Source organism: Anarhichas minor, unplaced genomic scaffold, assembly GCF_050575085.1.
Source record: "Anarhichas minor isolate MPS153535 unplaced genomic scaffold, ASM5057508v1 ptg000123l, whole genome shotgun sequence".
Lineage (NCBI taxonomy): Eukaryota > Metazoa > Chordata > Actinopteri > Perciformes > Anarhichadidae > Anarhichas > Anarhichas minor.
Genome location: NW_027466569.1, coordinates 1,408,965 through 1,425,000, shown reverse-complemented (window position 1 = coordinate 1,425,000; position 16,036 = coordinate 1,408,965). Strand labels below are relative to the sequence as shown.

General features: G+C 44.4%; 1 protein-coding gene across 1 annotated transcript in view; it reads left to right on the top strand.

Moving 5' to 3' along the window:
• Positions 1-16,036, top strand: part of large2 (LARGE xylosyl- and glucuronyltransferase 2) — a 64,795-nt gene that overhangs the window by 28,311 nt on the left and 20,448 nt on the right. Inside the window, exons 4-7 of the mRNA XM_076083196.1 lie at positions 10,494-10,715; positions 11,818-12,128; positions 13,679-13,761; positions 15,009-15,132. Of these exons, the coding sequence (XP_075939311.1) occupies positions 10,616-10,715; positions 11,818-12,128; positions 13,679-13,761; positions 15,009-15,132 (618 nt within the window). The 5' untranslated portion in view covers positions 10,494-10,615. The remainder of the gene's footprint in view (positions 1-10,493; positions 10,716-11,817; positions 12,129-13,678; positions 13,762-15,008; positions 15,133-16,036) is intronic.

Genomic DNA, 16,036 nt, shown 5'->3' with positions numbered 1-16,036 from the left:
GTGTGTGTGTGTGTGTGTGTGCAGCTCATGTTTACACTGAGATGCAGAGACACTCTGATCCTCTGCTCTCTGAGTAGAAACTCGATGGTTCTCCTTAAAATAGTCCAACAAACTTTAGTTTTTATTGTTATAGATTTATTTGTACCCGTCATCCCTGCTGGTTGTGTTGGTGCTGACTGACCAATAGAAGGAGGATGTGTGTTTGCTTTCGTCCTTCTGTCTTTGTCGTGATGGATTCTAGTTTATACTTTGACAACAAGGATTTCTGTCTCAGGTCTTCACCTCCTCAGAGGGCCGTCTGAGGGGTAGGGTTTGGTTTTTGGGGGTTAAAGTTGGAATTAAAGATGTTGTCACACAGCGGACCAATCGGAACCAAAGAGGAACGTGTCGTTTGTTGTAGATATATATATATATATATCATTTTGGGTCGTGGGTCGCGGCTTGTCATTAAGGGGTGATGGTGGGTCCCGCAGCCAGACCAGTTGAGAACCACTGACCTGGAGGAAGTAGATAAGGTTGCAGTGCTCCGACTTCTCGAGGAGGCTTAACTACAAACTGTTCGTCACTAATTGTGTCTTTTTGTGTGTTTTTCCAGTCAGCCGTTGGTTTCCATTCATTTCCACACAATATACAACCCTGGTGTATAATATGTGACAGAATATGTACGTAAAGCGACCCCGATCTCTTTTCTCATCAAGAGAACGAGGACATGTTGAATCCGTAACACAAATATATGATCTCATATTTAAAGAGTCTCAGTAATCTCTTTGAAGCAGCTGTAGTTTCATCAAACACACGGGAGGAAGTAGTGACTTTGTTGGGGACTATTTTCAGCGGCGGATGAATCCATTGGACCTCTAGTGAGTATTTGTATGTGTGAATGAGTCAGAATAAACTAACACGGTACTTTTATACTTGTATTCCACCGATATCAGAGCGGATATTCTTTTTAAACACAGGAGAAGCTGCTAACAATAGATGGACTGATCGCTACAGGGCTTCCCTCTTTATGTTGTATCTGCTCCTCATCCAATCTCTCACACCACAGATGTGATGGTTGGAACAGTTGAAACACTAACAAAGATTTATTTATTTAGTTTCTGTTTGAAGAGTTTTACAATCGTGGAGATAAAAATGGCTTTGAGGGGAGCGTATTAATTATATGTTTTGTGATGATATATTATAATAATTGTCCAAATCCATGTTGATTATTTTCATTATATATATATAGACATATTGAAAATGGCAGTGTCCACCTTGGTGTCATGTTTCTATCCAGACTGTTCAAAAGCTACGAAATATAACTTTGTGATTCGTAAATATGCCACGAAATGATTCCTAATAAACTGAGAGCTTTCGTTGTCGCCTAAACCCAAGTTCCTATTTCACCATCTTTTCCTAAACATAACTGTTTCCTGTGAAGACTGAAGTTCATTTAGAAACGACTGCGTTCATGTAACGAGCTGATGTTGACACGTGGTGCAGACTTTTCATAAGATATCATAGAAACCTTTTCTTTGAGGATCCGTTGTCCCCCCCCCCCCCCCAGGCTACGGCTCCACAGTGAGCGGGAGTTGTTTCCAAAGCAGAGATAAAAGTCTGTTCCCGGCCTCCCTGCCCGTCTCAGTCCTTAATGAAGCATCTATCAGCAGAGCTCCGACCGCCAGTCTGTCTCTTTGATTACAACACTCACTCCTCCTCAACCAGCCTGTCAGTGTGGACCTCTACCTTCAAGCCTGTCAGTGTGGACCTCTACCTTCATGCCTGTCAGTGTGGACCTCTACCTTCAAGCCTGTCAGTGTGGACCTCTACCTTCAAGCCTGTCAGTGTGGACCTCTACCTTCAAGCCTGTCAGTGTGGACCTCTACCTTCAGGCCTGTCAGTGTGGACCTCTACCTTCATGCCTGTCAGTGTGGACCTCTACCTTCATGCCTGTCAGTGTGGACCTCGACCTTCAAGCCTGTCAGTGTGGACCTCTACCTTCAAGCCTGTCAGTGTGGACCTCTACCTTCAAGCCTGTCAGTGTGGACCTCTACCTTCAAGCCTGTCAGTGTGGACCTCTACCTTCATGCCTGTCAGTGTGGACCTCTACCTTCAAGCCTGTCAGTGTGGACCTCTACCTTCATGCCTGTCAGTGTGGACCTCTACCTTCATGCCTGTCAGTGTGGACCTCTACCTTCATGCCTGTCAGTGTGGACCTCTACCTTCATGCCTGTCAGTGTGGACCTCTACCTTCATGCCTGTCAGTGTGGACCTCTACCTTCATGCCTGTCAGTGTGGACCTCTACCTTCAAGCCTGTCAGTGTGGACCTCTACCTTCAAGCCTGTCAGTGTGGACCTCTACCTTCAAGCCTGTCAGTGTGGACCTCTACCTTCATGCCTGTCAGTGTGGACCTCTACCTTCATGCCTGTCAGTGTGGACCTCTACCTTCAAGCCTGTCAGTGTGGACCTCTACCTTCAAGCCTGTCAGTGTGGACCTCTACCTTCATGCCTCAGGGAATAAACCAGAGGGAGGAGCCGGGAATTCAATCCATGTTTAGCAGATATAAAACTATGAGTTTATCTCTGCACACTAGTTTACTCCAGGTGAGGAAGTGTGCAAGTCACGGAGGAACTCAACCATCAACAGACCCGTTCTATATTAAACCAGGTCCATAATCTACAGCAGGAATCCTGGTTTATATTTAGCTCAGTTACTGTTTCACTATTGTGTCCTGGAGTTAAATGAGATGAGATTCTGTGTATGTTTTTAAATATTTTAGCATTAAAATGATCTTCACTGTTTTCTTATAAAAATAATTATTATCAGAATGTTCAGAGGCTCATGAAATTGATTGTAAATGCAGATACTCTCGGTGTTACAGTCTAGCAGAGAACATCCCAATCGAATCGACCCTTTGCTAAGTCCCGCCCCTTGAACGCAGACTGGCCAATCGCAGCGTAGCATCGCTCTGCTGTTCTTCAGCTTCAGGCGGGTTTTAGTGGATCTTGGAGCTCGTCCTGGTTAGATGTTGTGTAGTGATACTCGTTACCCGGAGAGGTTGAAGGAGATTTCTAAAACGTTCGTGGAGCTAACATTAGCAGAGCACGTTAGCACAGCATTAACTAGCATTAGCACGTCTATGCTACGCTAGCTACTGAATGTATTTTAATGATTGTAACAGTGTTGTTCTGTCTGGACCTCCAGGTGGCGCTGTGGTTCACTTTTACACTTCAGCTTCTTTTGAAGGCGATCGGTTCTGCTCGCTGCAGGCGATCGGTTCTGCTCGCTGCAGGCCATCGGTTCTGCTCGCTGCAGGCCATCGGTTCTGCTCGCTGCAGGCCATCGGTTCTGTTCGCTGTAGGCCATCGGTTCTGTTCGCTGAAGGCGATCGGTTCGGTTCGCTGCAGGCCATCGGTTCTGTTCGCTGAAGGCGATCGGTTCGGTTCGCTGCAGGCCATCGGTTCTGTTCGTTGCAGGCGATCGCTTCGGTTGGCTGCAGGCCATCGGGCTGAGGAAATGTCCAAAGTTCTGCTCACACCGAGAAAACCAAATCCAATCGCTTCTCTTTTGTTCTGGTGTGGAAAGACTTTTACATTCCACAGAGTTCAAAAGAATAAAGGACAAAGCTCACCCTCTATTATTCCTGACGGTATGTAAGGTGACACCTCCACTCTCACTCTCTCACTCTCTCCCTCTCATTTCTCCTCTCTTTTTTCCACTCCCCTCCTCCTCCCATCTGTCTGACGGATCTGAACTCGTTTCAGTTGAAAAAGCCCGAGGAGAGGAGGAGGAGGAAGCAGAGGGGGCTGAAATCAGAGCTGGGAAGGAGGAGGAGGTGGAGGAGATTTATGGCGTGTTTGTGCACGAGGAGGAGGAGGAAGGTGGAGGAAGAGGAGGAGCAGAGGGAAAGGGAAGGAGAGCATGAAGCAGCGACAAGAGGTTGAAGAATTGGGACAAAAGTACGTCCGAGAGAAAGAAAAAACAAGTTGTATTGTCGGAGCTCTGAAGGAGGATTAGAGGAAGAGGAGGAGGAAGAGCTGAACTTGGACTCGTAACCACATGTTTAGATCACACAAGCATCCAAAGGTAGGACACCGGGTCAGAGGTCCTGAAGGTTTTCACATCAGCTGCATTAGTTTAGGAACAGCACGACGGAGAAAAGGTAGATTCCTTCAGTGATCTTTTGTACTTCACATATTCTGCTGATTCATCAAAGCTTTGTTTCAGAGAGCGTTGACTTCTCTTCATCTGTTGCCTTTGAGACGTTAATAAGAACCTTCAGAGTGCTGCTCTGTGGTTTCCCTCCACGCAGACTGCTTTAGGTTCATTTGTACCGTTTCTTTGAGATATTGTAGTTTGGTGCTCGCTGCATTTAAACAACAAGCTTCACTGTGGACTCATTTGATCGGCAGGATTCCTCTGGTAGAAAGTAGTTCAGGTGCTGTGAGCAGAACAAATGGAGTTGTGTTGACCCTCGTTGTATCGGAGAGATGGGAGGAAGGTTTATCTAACCGTGGTCTCCAATGATCACCAGGTTCTGAACGAAGCTTTGAATGTTGGTGTTATACTTTGTCATCAGATTAAATGAGTTCATCTGAATATAACTCCTCATTTCTGTCTCTGAAGAGCAAACCGCAGTTAAAATGTCGTTTTTTTAAACGTTAAACGCCAACAAATACGGATTGAAGCCAAATATTCCGTTGGATTAAAACATGTGAACGCTCCGGAGTTATTGGAGATGTTCTGATGTGTCTGAAACAATCCTACGCTCCTGCTTCTACTAATAGTGTCATACTAATAACATGAGAGCAGCCTGTGCAGATATGAATGCTTTCGACACAGTGAAGGACTCGGGAAGAAACAGCTGAGCAGCATTCGAATGCTGAGTTTGGGATTCAAACGTCAGAGTTCTGATGAAGCTAAGAAGCCCAAACGTGTGTCGATATGAAACTTCCTTCCTGCAAAGCACATTCACTTTGTACAAAGCTGTTACATGTTTGGTGAACAGTTGGTGTTTACATGTTTACATGTTTACATGTTGGGTTGGTGAGCTGTTCTGAATGTTAAAGATACCTGAAGCTCAGAAGTACATTATTAATAGAAATCATGTTTGAAGAAACTGTGCAGCAGATGAAGTGCTTCACTTACATTCAGTGTGTTTTGTTAACCACGTTTTCATTTTCCAAATATTCATATTATTCTTTGGATTACTGACCTCACTTATGGATTCATATCTGAAAAGCCTTTAAAGCATAAAGCAGCCAACATTTCATGTCATGTAGTTGTATGATAATACAACTACATGACTGAACTTCAGGCTGCTGATAATAATATTAGTATTATTAGTAGATATCTGAAGCCAAGTCATTTATGCTTTATTATCCTTCCAAAACATATTCAGCTGTTTGCTAAATTAACAAAGAAATACTGCTGACTCGTGTGTATCAACATACACACACGAGTAAATATAAACGAAGGTTAGAAACACTTCCTTCTCATCTCTTATCGTGTTGGTTGATATTCACATAAATTCATCTTTGTTATTATTTAGCACAACGGTTCATTCTCGACCTTTGAACCCTTCATGAGGTCTCCTTACTGGCTTCTTCCAGAGCTTTCAACCACATCTCAAAGTCTTCATCAGTGGATGCTCCGTTCCCTCTATAGTTCTTTGTAGTTCTTTGTAGTTAGTTGTAGTTATTTGTAGTTATTTGTAGTTGTTTGTAGTTGTTTGTAGTTATGTGTGGCTATTTGTAGTTATTTGTAGTCATTTGTAGTTATTTGTAGTTATGTGTGGTTCTTTGTAATTATGTGTGGTTCTTTGTAATTATGTGTGGTTCTTTGTAGTTATGTGTGGTTCTTTGTAATTATGTGTGGTTCTTTGTAGTTGTTTGCAGTTATTTGTAGTTATATGTGTTATTTGTAGTTCTTTGTAGTTATTTGTAGTTGTGTGTGGTTCTTTGTAGTTATGTGTGGTTCTTTGTAATTATGTGTGGTTCTTTGTAGTTATGTGTGGTTCTTTGTAATTATGTGTGGTTCTTTGTAGTTATGTGTGGTTCTTTGTAATTATGTGTGGTTCTTTGTAGTTGTTTGCAGTTATTTGTAGTTATATGTGTTATTTGTAGTTCTTTGTAGTTATTTGTAGTTGTGTGTGGTTCTTTGTAGTTATTTGTAGTTGTGTGTGGTTCTTTGTAGTTATTTGTAGTTATGTGTGGTTATTTGCAGTTCTTTGTAGTTATGTGTGGTTATTTGCAGTTATTTGTAGTCATTTGTAGTTATGTGTGGTTCTTTGTAGTTATGTGTGGTTATTTGTAGTTATTTGCCGTTATTTGCCGTTATTTGCAGTTATTTGTAGTTATTTGTAGTTCTTTGTGTGTGGTTCTTTGTAGTTCTTTGTAGTTATGTGTGGTTCTTTGTAGTTATGTGTGGTTCTTTGTAGTTATTTGTAGTTCTCGCTCAGTATTAGGAGTCATTCTCAGCTGATCGCCGTAGCAACGTCACGTAAAACCCGCCGTGACATCGTGCAACCAAACGAGGACTGTCTGCATGTTCACTTGACGATAGCTTGGCTATTTAAAAAACATTGTGTTTGTGCAGGACGTCCCGTGTCCCAGCTGGTGAGGATTCTCTCTGACCAATCGAAGGCCTGCGGTGTCTTAGCTCCGCCTTCTAGTGTCGGAGCCTCGACAGCGGTGATGCCAACAGAAGTTAAAGGACCAGAGCTCTGCTTTTGATTTAGAAAGAATCCTTCTCATCTACGTCTGCTAATAGTATCAGTGTAGCCTGATCTTTATCACACACCATGTAGATATACATGCTTTGGGCACAATTAATGAACACGGGAAGAACAAGCTGTGCAGCATTAAAACTTTGGTTTGGGATTAAAATGTCAAAGTTGTGAGTGAAGCTTTGGGGCTTCTCAGTATTCAATACAGCGCAGAAATATGTCTAAACATGCTGCTTCCTTCCTGCAAAGCACATTTAGTTTGTACAAAGCTGTCACAGCGTTTGGTGAACCGTTGGTGTTTCCTTCAACATATTTGGTTGATGTGCTGTTATGAATGTTTGAGATATCTGAAGCTTAGAAGTAAATTATTAATACAAATCATTTAAAGTAGGGGTCTTCAACGTTTCTCAGGCCAAGGACCCCCAAACTGATAGAGAGATGGAGCAGGGACCCCCGACTATATATATATTGTGTAAAGTTGTGTTTTATATTAAACTGAGCCTAGTGCCATGTATAAACATACCTCTTTATTGTGCATTCAATACTAAGCTATTCAAATAATACACAGGTTCATATATTCATGTTGTTATTTTAAACATGTGAAGGTACAGTGAGTAGGGAGGCCGTGCCACTGCCATTTATAAACACACCTTGTCAGCTGATACCAATGCCAATATCAACATTGTCTGTCAATTGCATGATAATCATGCACACAAGATATTCACACTGATTTTTTCATTTTAAACATAAATGTGCAAATGATGGCCTATTAGTGCCACTGCCATGCATAAACATACCTGTTATCTTTCATACAATACTGAACTATTAAAATAATGGACAGATTCATGTTTAGAGGAAAAAAAATAAAAAATTTAAATTGTCTAATCAACCAAAAATGTTGCGGACCCCCTGCAGTACCTCCGCGGACCCCCTGTTGAAGACCTCTGACGCGATGACTTCCAGTCATGATCAAAGTTTAATAGTTGTGTCAGTCCAGCAGGTCGCAGCTCTGGATTCATGGAGATCATTAAGAATTTAAAGGGACTCAGGTCAGGTTCTCTGTTCCTGGTTGATTGATCTGATCGGGTGTGATCACGTTATCTGAAAGATAGCTTTAGCTTAGCGTGTTAGCTTCCATGATGGCAACATTTTTGCTTCTAGAGTTCAGGCTGTTTTGGGCTTCAAACTCCGTTGTTTTGATCAAATACAAGTTCTGCAGAGTGAAGTCAAAGCTTCATGTGTTAAAGCTGCATTCTCTCTAGTGTCCACCAGGGGGCGACTCCTCTGGTTGTATAGAAGTCTATGAGAAAATGACTCTACTTCTCTCTTGATTTATTACCTCAGTAAACATTGTAAACATGAGTTTATGGTCTCAATCTCTAGTTTCAAGTCTTCTTCAATACAGCATGATGTTCATTTAGTACATTATGGTCCATTTAGAGTCAAACAGACCATAAAGCAGGGGATGCTTTAGGGCGGGGCTACACGGTGAGTGACAGGTCTCTACCAGAGACGTATATGGCGTCTCTACGTCACTCCTCCTCAGTCCAGATATGGTCAAAAACAACAACATGGCGACGGCGAAATCACAGAACTTGAGCCTTCAAAACATCCACAAACCAACGAGCGACGTCACCGTGACCACGTCCAGTTCTTAAATACTGTACAGTCTATTGTTTAAATACAGTAATCTGATTACTGCTGGTCAGTAGAGTGTGTGTGTGTGTGTGTGTGTGTGTGTGTGTGTGTGTGTGTGTGTGTGTGTGTGTGTGAGGTCAGCAGAGGGAGTGGACTCGATTACTCGTCTCCTCTCTTATCTCCTTCCTCCTCTAATGCAGGAAGTTCCCTCTGATCATTCTCTCAATCAGGACCGTCTCCTGTGTGATTAGCTCGGCGCTAAAAAGCCCATCAGTCTGAATGGGGGACGCGGCTCTCTCCCTCTCCTCTCTCTCCTCTCCCCCCTCCTCTCCTCTCTTCCTCTCTCTCCTCTCCTCTCTCTCCTCTCCTCTCCCTCTCCTCTCTCTCCTCTCCTCTCTCTCTTCCTCTCTCTCTCTCTCTCTTCCTCTCTCTCCTCTCCTCTCCCTCTCCTCTCTCTCCTCTCCTCTCCCTCTCCTCTCTCTCCTCTCCTCCCCCCCTCTCCTCTCCTCTCCTCTCTCCTCCCCTCTCCCCTCCCCTCTCCTCCCCTCTCCCCTCTCCTCTCCTCTCTCCTCCCCCCTCTCCTCCCCTCTCCTCTCCTCTCTCCTCCCCCCTCTCCTCCCCTCTCCTCTCCCCTCTCCTCCCCTCTCCTCTCCCTCTCCTCTCTCCTCCCCCCTCTCCTCCCTCCTCTCCTCTCCTCTCCTCTCTCCTCTCCTCTCCTCTCTCTCCTCTCTCCTCTCCTCTCCTCTCCACTCCTCCTCTCCTCTCCTCTCCTCTCTCTCCTCTCCTCTCTCTCCTCTCTCCTCTCCTCTCCTCTCCACTCCTCCTCTCCTCTCCTCTCCTCTCCACTCCTCCTCTCCTCTCCTCTCTATCCTCCCCCCTCTCCTCTCCTCTCCTCCCCCCTCTCCTCTCTCTTCCTCTCCTCTCCACTCCTCCTCTCCTCTCCTCTCCTCTCCTCTCCTCTCTCTCCTCTCTCCTCTCCTCTCCTCTCCTCTCCTCTCTCTCCTCCCCCTCTCCTCTCCTCTCCTCTCCTCTCCACTCCTCCTCTCCTCTCCTCTCTATCCTCCCCCCTCTCCTCTCCTCTCCTCCCCCCTCTCCTCTCTCTTCCTCTCTCTCCTCTCTCTCTTCTCCTCTCCTCTCTCTCCTCCCTCCTCTCCTCTCCTCTCACCTCCTCTCCTCTCTGTGTTGACTTCCTGTAGTTCAGTCAGTTTTTCCTCCTTGTAGTCACATGACTGTTGGTCTCAGATGAATCAATCATGACGTCATAGTTTCACACTTTGTTTCTACACATTCATGTTAAAGTGAACTCTTTATTAGAGGAGACATTTAATGTGTTCCACATGTGATTCACTGTGTTTTATGAATGAAATGTGGGAGAACATTCATCAGCAGACTGTTTTCTTCAGTAGTCTTTGAATCTGTCGGTGTGGGATCAGCTGAAGTTTCTCTCCGTTGGTTCCTGTTGGCCTCTCTTCCTTCAGCCTTCCGTCTCATTAAAGGAGGATTAATGGATCCAGACCTCCTCCTCAATCAGGATCAGCTTTCCTCCTTGTTCAGGTCCTCCATGTTCACAATGTGACACATTGCTGAAGCTCGTTGACTCGGTTCAGCCTCGCTGCACTGAAACTATTCATTTGATCCTCAGTGACGGCTTCATTATTAGAAAATGGACGTTTATCTAAAATAATTAAATATTTGATGTGAACAGAGATGAAAAGAGCTCCGCTGGACTCATAGTGTGACGTGTCTGTTCACTTTGTCTAGGTCTCCTCTGGTCTTTGTGGACCAGGTCTGACCCTCTTCTGGTAGGTTTACCACAGCTCTGTTTCTGGTCGGGTCTTAACTTTGGGACCTTCCAAAGGCCCAATGAGGAGGATTTGTCTGTTGTGGATTATAAACATGATATTCAAAGTTTCACCTCACTATTTCTGCAGGTTTTTTTGCGTTTCGTCCGCTATTTTCACCTGGTCGCTACGTTTTTATAGAGTTTAGCCCACAAATGTCTGGAAGTCAACAACAAAATAAGATCCAGGCAGCGACACACACTTCTAGTGGGGTCATAGTGATGATATATATATATATATATATATACTTAATATTTTCGTGTGAGTTGACTCTGTTGTGACTCCATGTTTTCCTCTCTTCAGATGAAAGGATGCTGCAGGAACCCGACGAAGGACTGAGCCCGACCTGAACCCCCCTCCCTCCCCCCCCCCTCCCCCTTCCTCTCTCCCCGACCCCTCAGAGCCCTCGTTGCCGCCGTCCCACCATGAACCTGCTGTGCCGCGGTCGCCTGAAGCTGCTGGTGGCGTCTCTGACGGCCGTCGTCCTGCTCACCTGGTTATACCTGCTGGCTGGAAACCTGGAGAGTGAGTATGAGCTCGTCGGAGGGGTGAGACGTGTGAGCTCGTTAGAGGCGAGAACACTAAACGTCAATTATCGGACGCTTTTTTCTTTTTTCTTTGCGACTCTTCGATCCGACTGTTAACTTTAATTTTGAAACACGAGGAGCTCGCGTTCTGTTTCAGACTGACGTCTCAGAGCCACCGAGGACACAGTCAGCACTTTTTGTTTGGATCGCAGCAGCCGGGGTCAGTTTCCTGGAAGAGCTTTTATAACACACACACACACACACACACACACACACACACACACACACACACACACACACACTGAGCTGAGGTTTGCAGTGAGTCTTTGCAACCAGAGCAGGAAAATAGAACTGTCTCTCTGAACACTTCGCTTCAGAAATAACCACAGTCTTCTGTTGCTGTCTGTCTGTCTGTCTGTCTGTAGATCAGATGTTGGTCACTCTATCCTTTCTCTCCAGTTCAGATTATCTTTTTGTGCCAAAGTAAGATACAGTATTTACAGTAACAGGATCTATACAATTGTATGATGCCAGTATCATCACCAGAAACATTTTCTTTGTGTTTAACAATGAGGAGACAGAAATCAAACCCATAACTGTTTGTTTTTGGTTATTTGACTAAACGGGTTCAAGATTATCAAAGTGCAGCAACAACACATTACATCGTCTTCAGCCTCTCACTGGTTCTCACTGGTTCTCACTGGTTCTGGTCTCCACCAGCTACAACGTTAACAGAGTGTCCATGCTGCGTTCAGGGAACCAGAGGTATATTTAACGTCACACTACGTCACAAAGCGCTCCTGTTGATGTGAATTTTAGTTTTTTTCTGACGCTCTTGACTCAAAAAGCTCGACCCAGATGCACCCTGGGAAATATTCACACCCCCAGTCTGTCAGAAAGAAAGAGTGGAGAGGCTGCAGGAAGGTGCAGAAAGAGGAGAAGAAGAAAGTGTGATGAGCCCATTTTGGAGTGTGAGACTCTGGTGTGTGATGTCACCCAGAGTTCAGGTTCACACTTCCTGTCAGCAGCCATAGAACTAGGTATCAATGAGTCCGTGTGTTTGAATCCTCCGTGTCTCCTCCGTGTCTCCTCCTCCCTAGACGGACGCTCCCTCCTCCTGGCTCCTTGCCTGGCCGACACCCCGGCGGCCCAGGTCCTGGAGCGGGCCGTGCTGGAGTCGCGGGTTCGAGAGGTGGAGGAGGAGAACCGGCGGATCCGGCTGCAGCTCAGCCAGTCGCAAGGAGGAACCGCCGGACAGCAGCAGCAGCAGCCGGTACCGCCGGACGGTAATTACGGCAACCAGCAGTGGGGGGCCTCGGCGGACACGGGGCCCGAGGACGGGGACAACACGGCCGAGGAGAAAAACAACCACACGGAGTGTCCTCGATCGCCCACCGTCCAGAAGTGTGAGGTCAGCAGACACGAGTACAACAATAATAATAATAACAGTAACAAGGTGTCCTGATGCACAGCTTAGTTTATTAGGTTAGTTTGTTGATTTTGCACAATTTAAACAATAAAATAAAAATAAACAAACATAACAGAGATACATAATATCAGAGTGCAGGAAGAGGCAAACAAGCCTCCTATAAAATATTAAAACTGTACAATATTACAGAGAACATGAAATGAATGTGCTGAAGATATGACGACGTACAATATTATTGACAGGAATATTTTCTTCATTAAAAACACAATTCAAATGATAAGGAAATAAAAAAAGATTGTATTACTTATAAGATACTAATTGATTATTGACACTATAATTAGAATTATAGAATAATTCAGCACACAAGAAGACGTGAAGCAAATCTAACTTTAAGATCTTCAATCACGCCAATACTAGTTATTGATCCTTGATGATCCATATCATTGTTAGATTATAGCAGCTGGTCTCCAAGGACCCAGAATAGTAATTATTATAAATATAGTTTTAATGAAGTATAATAATGTTCTTAGAGCTCGTGTTAGGGAGTTAAACAGCTCATAATTCATCTCTAATATCTGTTTTATATTCATGTGAAAACATCTCCTTCAAACTACTGGATTTATTCAAGTTTATCACCAAAACTACATTTTACAGATGACATGTGAACACATCATGATAACGTTATAATGTACCTTCAGCCAGTACTCATGTTCACTGAGCAGAGCCTGAAGGCATCATGATGTAACTGAAGGGAACCTCCTGTTGGTTAGCCGTTAGCGGTGCTGCTAACGTTACTAGCTCTCCTCCTGTTGATTAGCCGTTAGCGGTGCTGCTAACGTTACTAGCTCTCCTCCTGTTGGTTAGCCGTTAGCGGTGCTGCTAACGTTACTAGCTCTCCTCCTGTTGATTAGCCGTTAGCGGTGCTGCTAACGTTACTAGCTCTCCTCCTGTTGGTTAGCCGTTAGCGGTGCTGCTAACGTTACTAGCTCTCCTCCTGTTGATTAGCCGTTAGCGGTGCTGCTAACGTTACTAGCTCTCCTCCTGTTGATTAGCCGTTAGCGGTGCTGCTAACGTTACTAGCTCTCCTCCTGTTGGTTAGCCGTTAGCGGTGCTGCTAACGTTACTAGCTCTCCTCTGATTGGTTGTTCACAGAATGTGACATTATCAGAGATACAGAAGTTTTGTGTTTTTTTATTTCCTGTAAACACGCCGCCGCTCCTCAGCCAATCACAGCGCTTCATAGCGACTAATCGATGAAGGAGCTGAGTTGTTCTCTCTTTGAAGTGATTTTTTTTTAAAGTCTTTTGAGCTCCAAACGTTTCAAAGACTTCTGCAGCTGAAAGCGAGCGAAGTGAAAGCAGACGTTTGGTGGACGAGCGAAATGTGAAATTTCACATCAGAGGAAGTAGAACGTGCTCGGTGGTTTCTCTTTTAAAGATTCACGGAAGAAGAAGAAAGATGAGGTTCTGGTTGTTGTGGTCACATGACGTCATGACAAAGTGTAAACGTCTTCCTGTCTCGTGTCTCCTCAGCTGATCCATGTAGCTTGTGTCTGTGCCGGTCACAACGCCAGCAGAGACGTGGTGACGCTGGTTAAGTCTGTCCTCTTTCATAGGTGAGTCCTGTCTGTCTCTCTCTCTCTCTCTCTCTCTCTCTCTGTCTGTCTGTCTGTCTCACTGTGTGTCTCTCTGTCTCTCTCTATCTCTCTCTCTCTAATAGTAGCAGGCTGGAAAATATATATCACGATAGAAGGATTTCTAAAAATGAAAAGATGACCTTTTTTAAAGAAAGTAAACTTTTGGTGCAGCACCTGAATTCATAAAAATTCTTCTTCTTCTTCTTCTTCTTACCAATGTTAGAAATGTGTCAATGATAACTTATCTGTATTTCTGAATGTCTATATGAGGAGATTACGTGGGCGTATTGTGGGGAATACGGGGGAATATTCAGTAATTCAGTATTCAAGTAATATTCAGAGATTCACAGATTAAAGTGATGTATTTTATATATATATATTCTTTATGGAGGATGAACTCAACAGTGTTTCTGCTTTTCTCTTGCTCTGTTCAGACACATTATGAGTTCTAATAATAAGTACGTAATGTAAAAAATACAACAAAACGTAATCAGGGAGAGGATTAATCAGAGATGTATCAGAATCAGATCATAGATTAATTTATCCTAAAAATATAATAAGTTATATTATTATTATTAGTGTGATGAGGTCGATCCAAACTTTCATCAACAAAATCGTTTTTTCTCTCGTAAATGAAATTCTTCATCATGAATGTAAGACTTTAATCTCTTGTGTGTTTTCTGTGTGACAGTGAAGCCACAGCCGTCCTGTTTATGATTGTTTTTATGTTTTGAACTCTGAGGGTTTATATGTTGAGAAGGTTCTCAGTGAGCTCTGCTCTCGTGGATTTGTTCCTTTTTATAGATGCTCTTAAAGATTTAACATCCGTGTACTGGAGGGTTTTTTATTTGATTGGTTTGAGAGTGAACGGAGTTTTTTTTATTTTTTATGTTGAACTGATTTCAATTGCAAATAAAACTTAGTGCTTCTTATTGTAGCCGGACCTCAGAGTGAAGCTCAATGTCTGGTTCACGTTGGTTTTCAGGTGATGTGGAGCCTGTTTTCAGATCCAGGTCAAACAAATGTGTTTGTAAAAACAAGTGAAGCTGGTAGATGGTCTGAGGTGGTTTACGGTGGTTTTAGGTGCTGCTGCTTTTAGACCAGAGGAGCTTAAATCTGCCAAACAGATGAGCTTTTATTGTGAAAGAAGCAGGAACATAATCACCCTTTTCCCCAGAAGGAACCTCTCTCGACCTTAACATCTTTTTTTTTTCTCCATTTCTCAGGAGGAATCCTCTCCACTTTCACTTCATCACAGACACGGTAGCCAACCGGATCCTGAGCGCCCTGTTTCAGTCCTGGATGGTCCCGTCTGTGCAAGTCAGCTTCTACGATGCAGATGAACTCAAGGTACACAAACTCTACTTATCGCCGCTCTGTTGGGACTCTGTGAGGACTCTGTTAGGACTCTGTGCGGACTCTGTTGGGACTCTGTTGGGACTCTGTTAGGACTGTTGGGACTCTGTGAGGACTCTGTTGGGACTCTCTGAGGACTCTCTGAGGACTCTGTTAGGACTCTGTTGGGACTCTGTTGGGATTCTGTTGGGACTCTGTGAGGACTCTGTTACGACTCTGTGAGGACTCTTTTAAGACTCTGTTAGGACTCTGTGAGGACTCTGTTGGGACTCTGTTGGGACTCTGTTGGGACTCTGTGAGGACTCTGTTGGGACTCTGTGAGGACTCTGTTACGACTCTGTGGGGACTCTCTGAGGACTCTGTTAGGACTCTTTTAAGACTCTTTTAGGACACTGTTGGGACTCTGTTGGGACTCTGTGCGGACTCTGTTGGGACTCTGTTGGGACTCTGTTAGGACTGTTGGGACTCTGTTAGGACTGTTGGGACTCTGTGAGGACTCTGTTGGGACTCTCTGAGGACTCTCTGTTGGGACTCTCTGTTGGGACTCTCTGAGGACTCTGTTAGGACTCTGTTGGGACTCTGTTGGGATTCTGTTGGGACTCTGTGAGGACTCTGTGAGGACTCTGTGAGGACTCTGTGAGGACTCTGTTGGGACTCTGTTGGGACTCTGTGAGGACTCTGTTGGGACTCTGTGGGGACTCTCTGAGGACTCTGTTAGGACTCTGTGAGGACTCTGTTGGGATTCTGTGAGGACTTTGTGAGGACTCTGTTAGGACTCTGAGGACTGTGAGGACTGTGTGAGGACTGTGTGAGGACTCTGTTAGGACTGTTAGGACTCTGTTGGGACTCTGTGAGGACTCTGTTGGGACTCTGTGAGGACTCTGTTGCAACTCTGTGG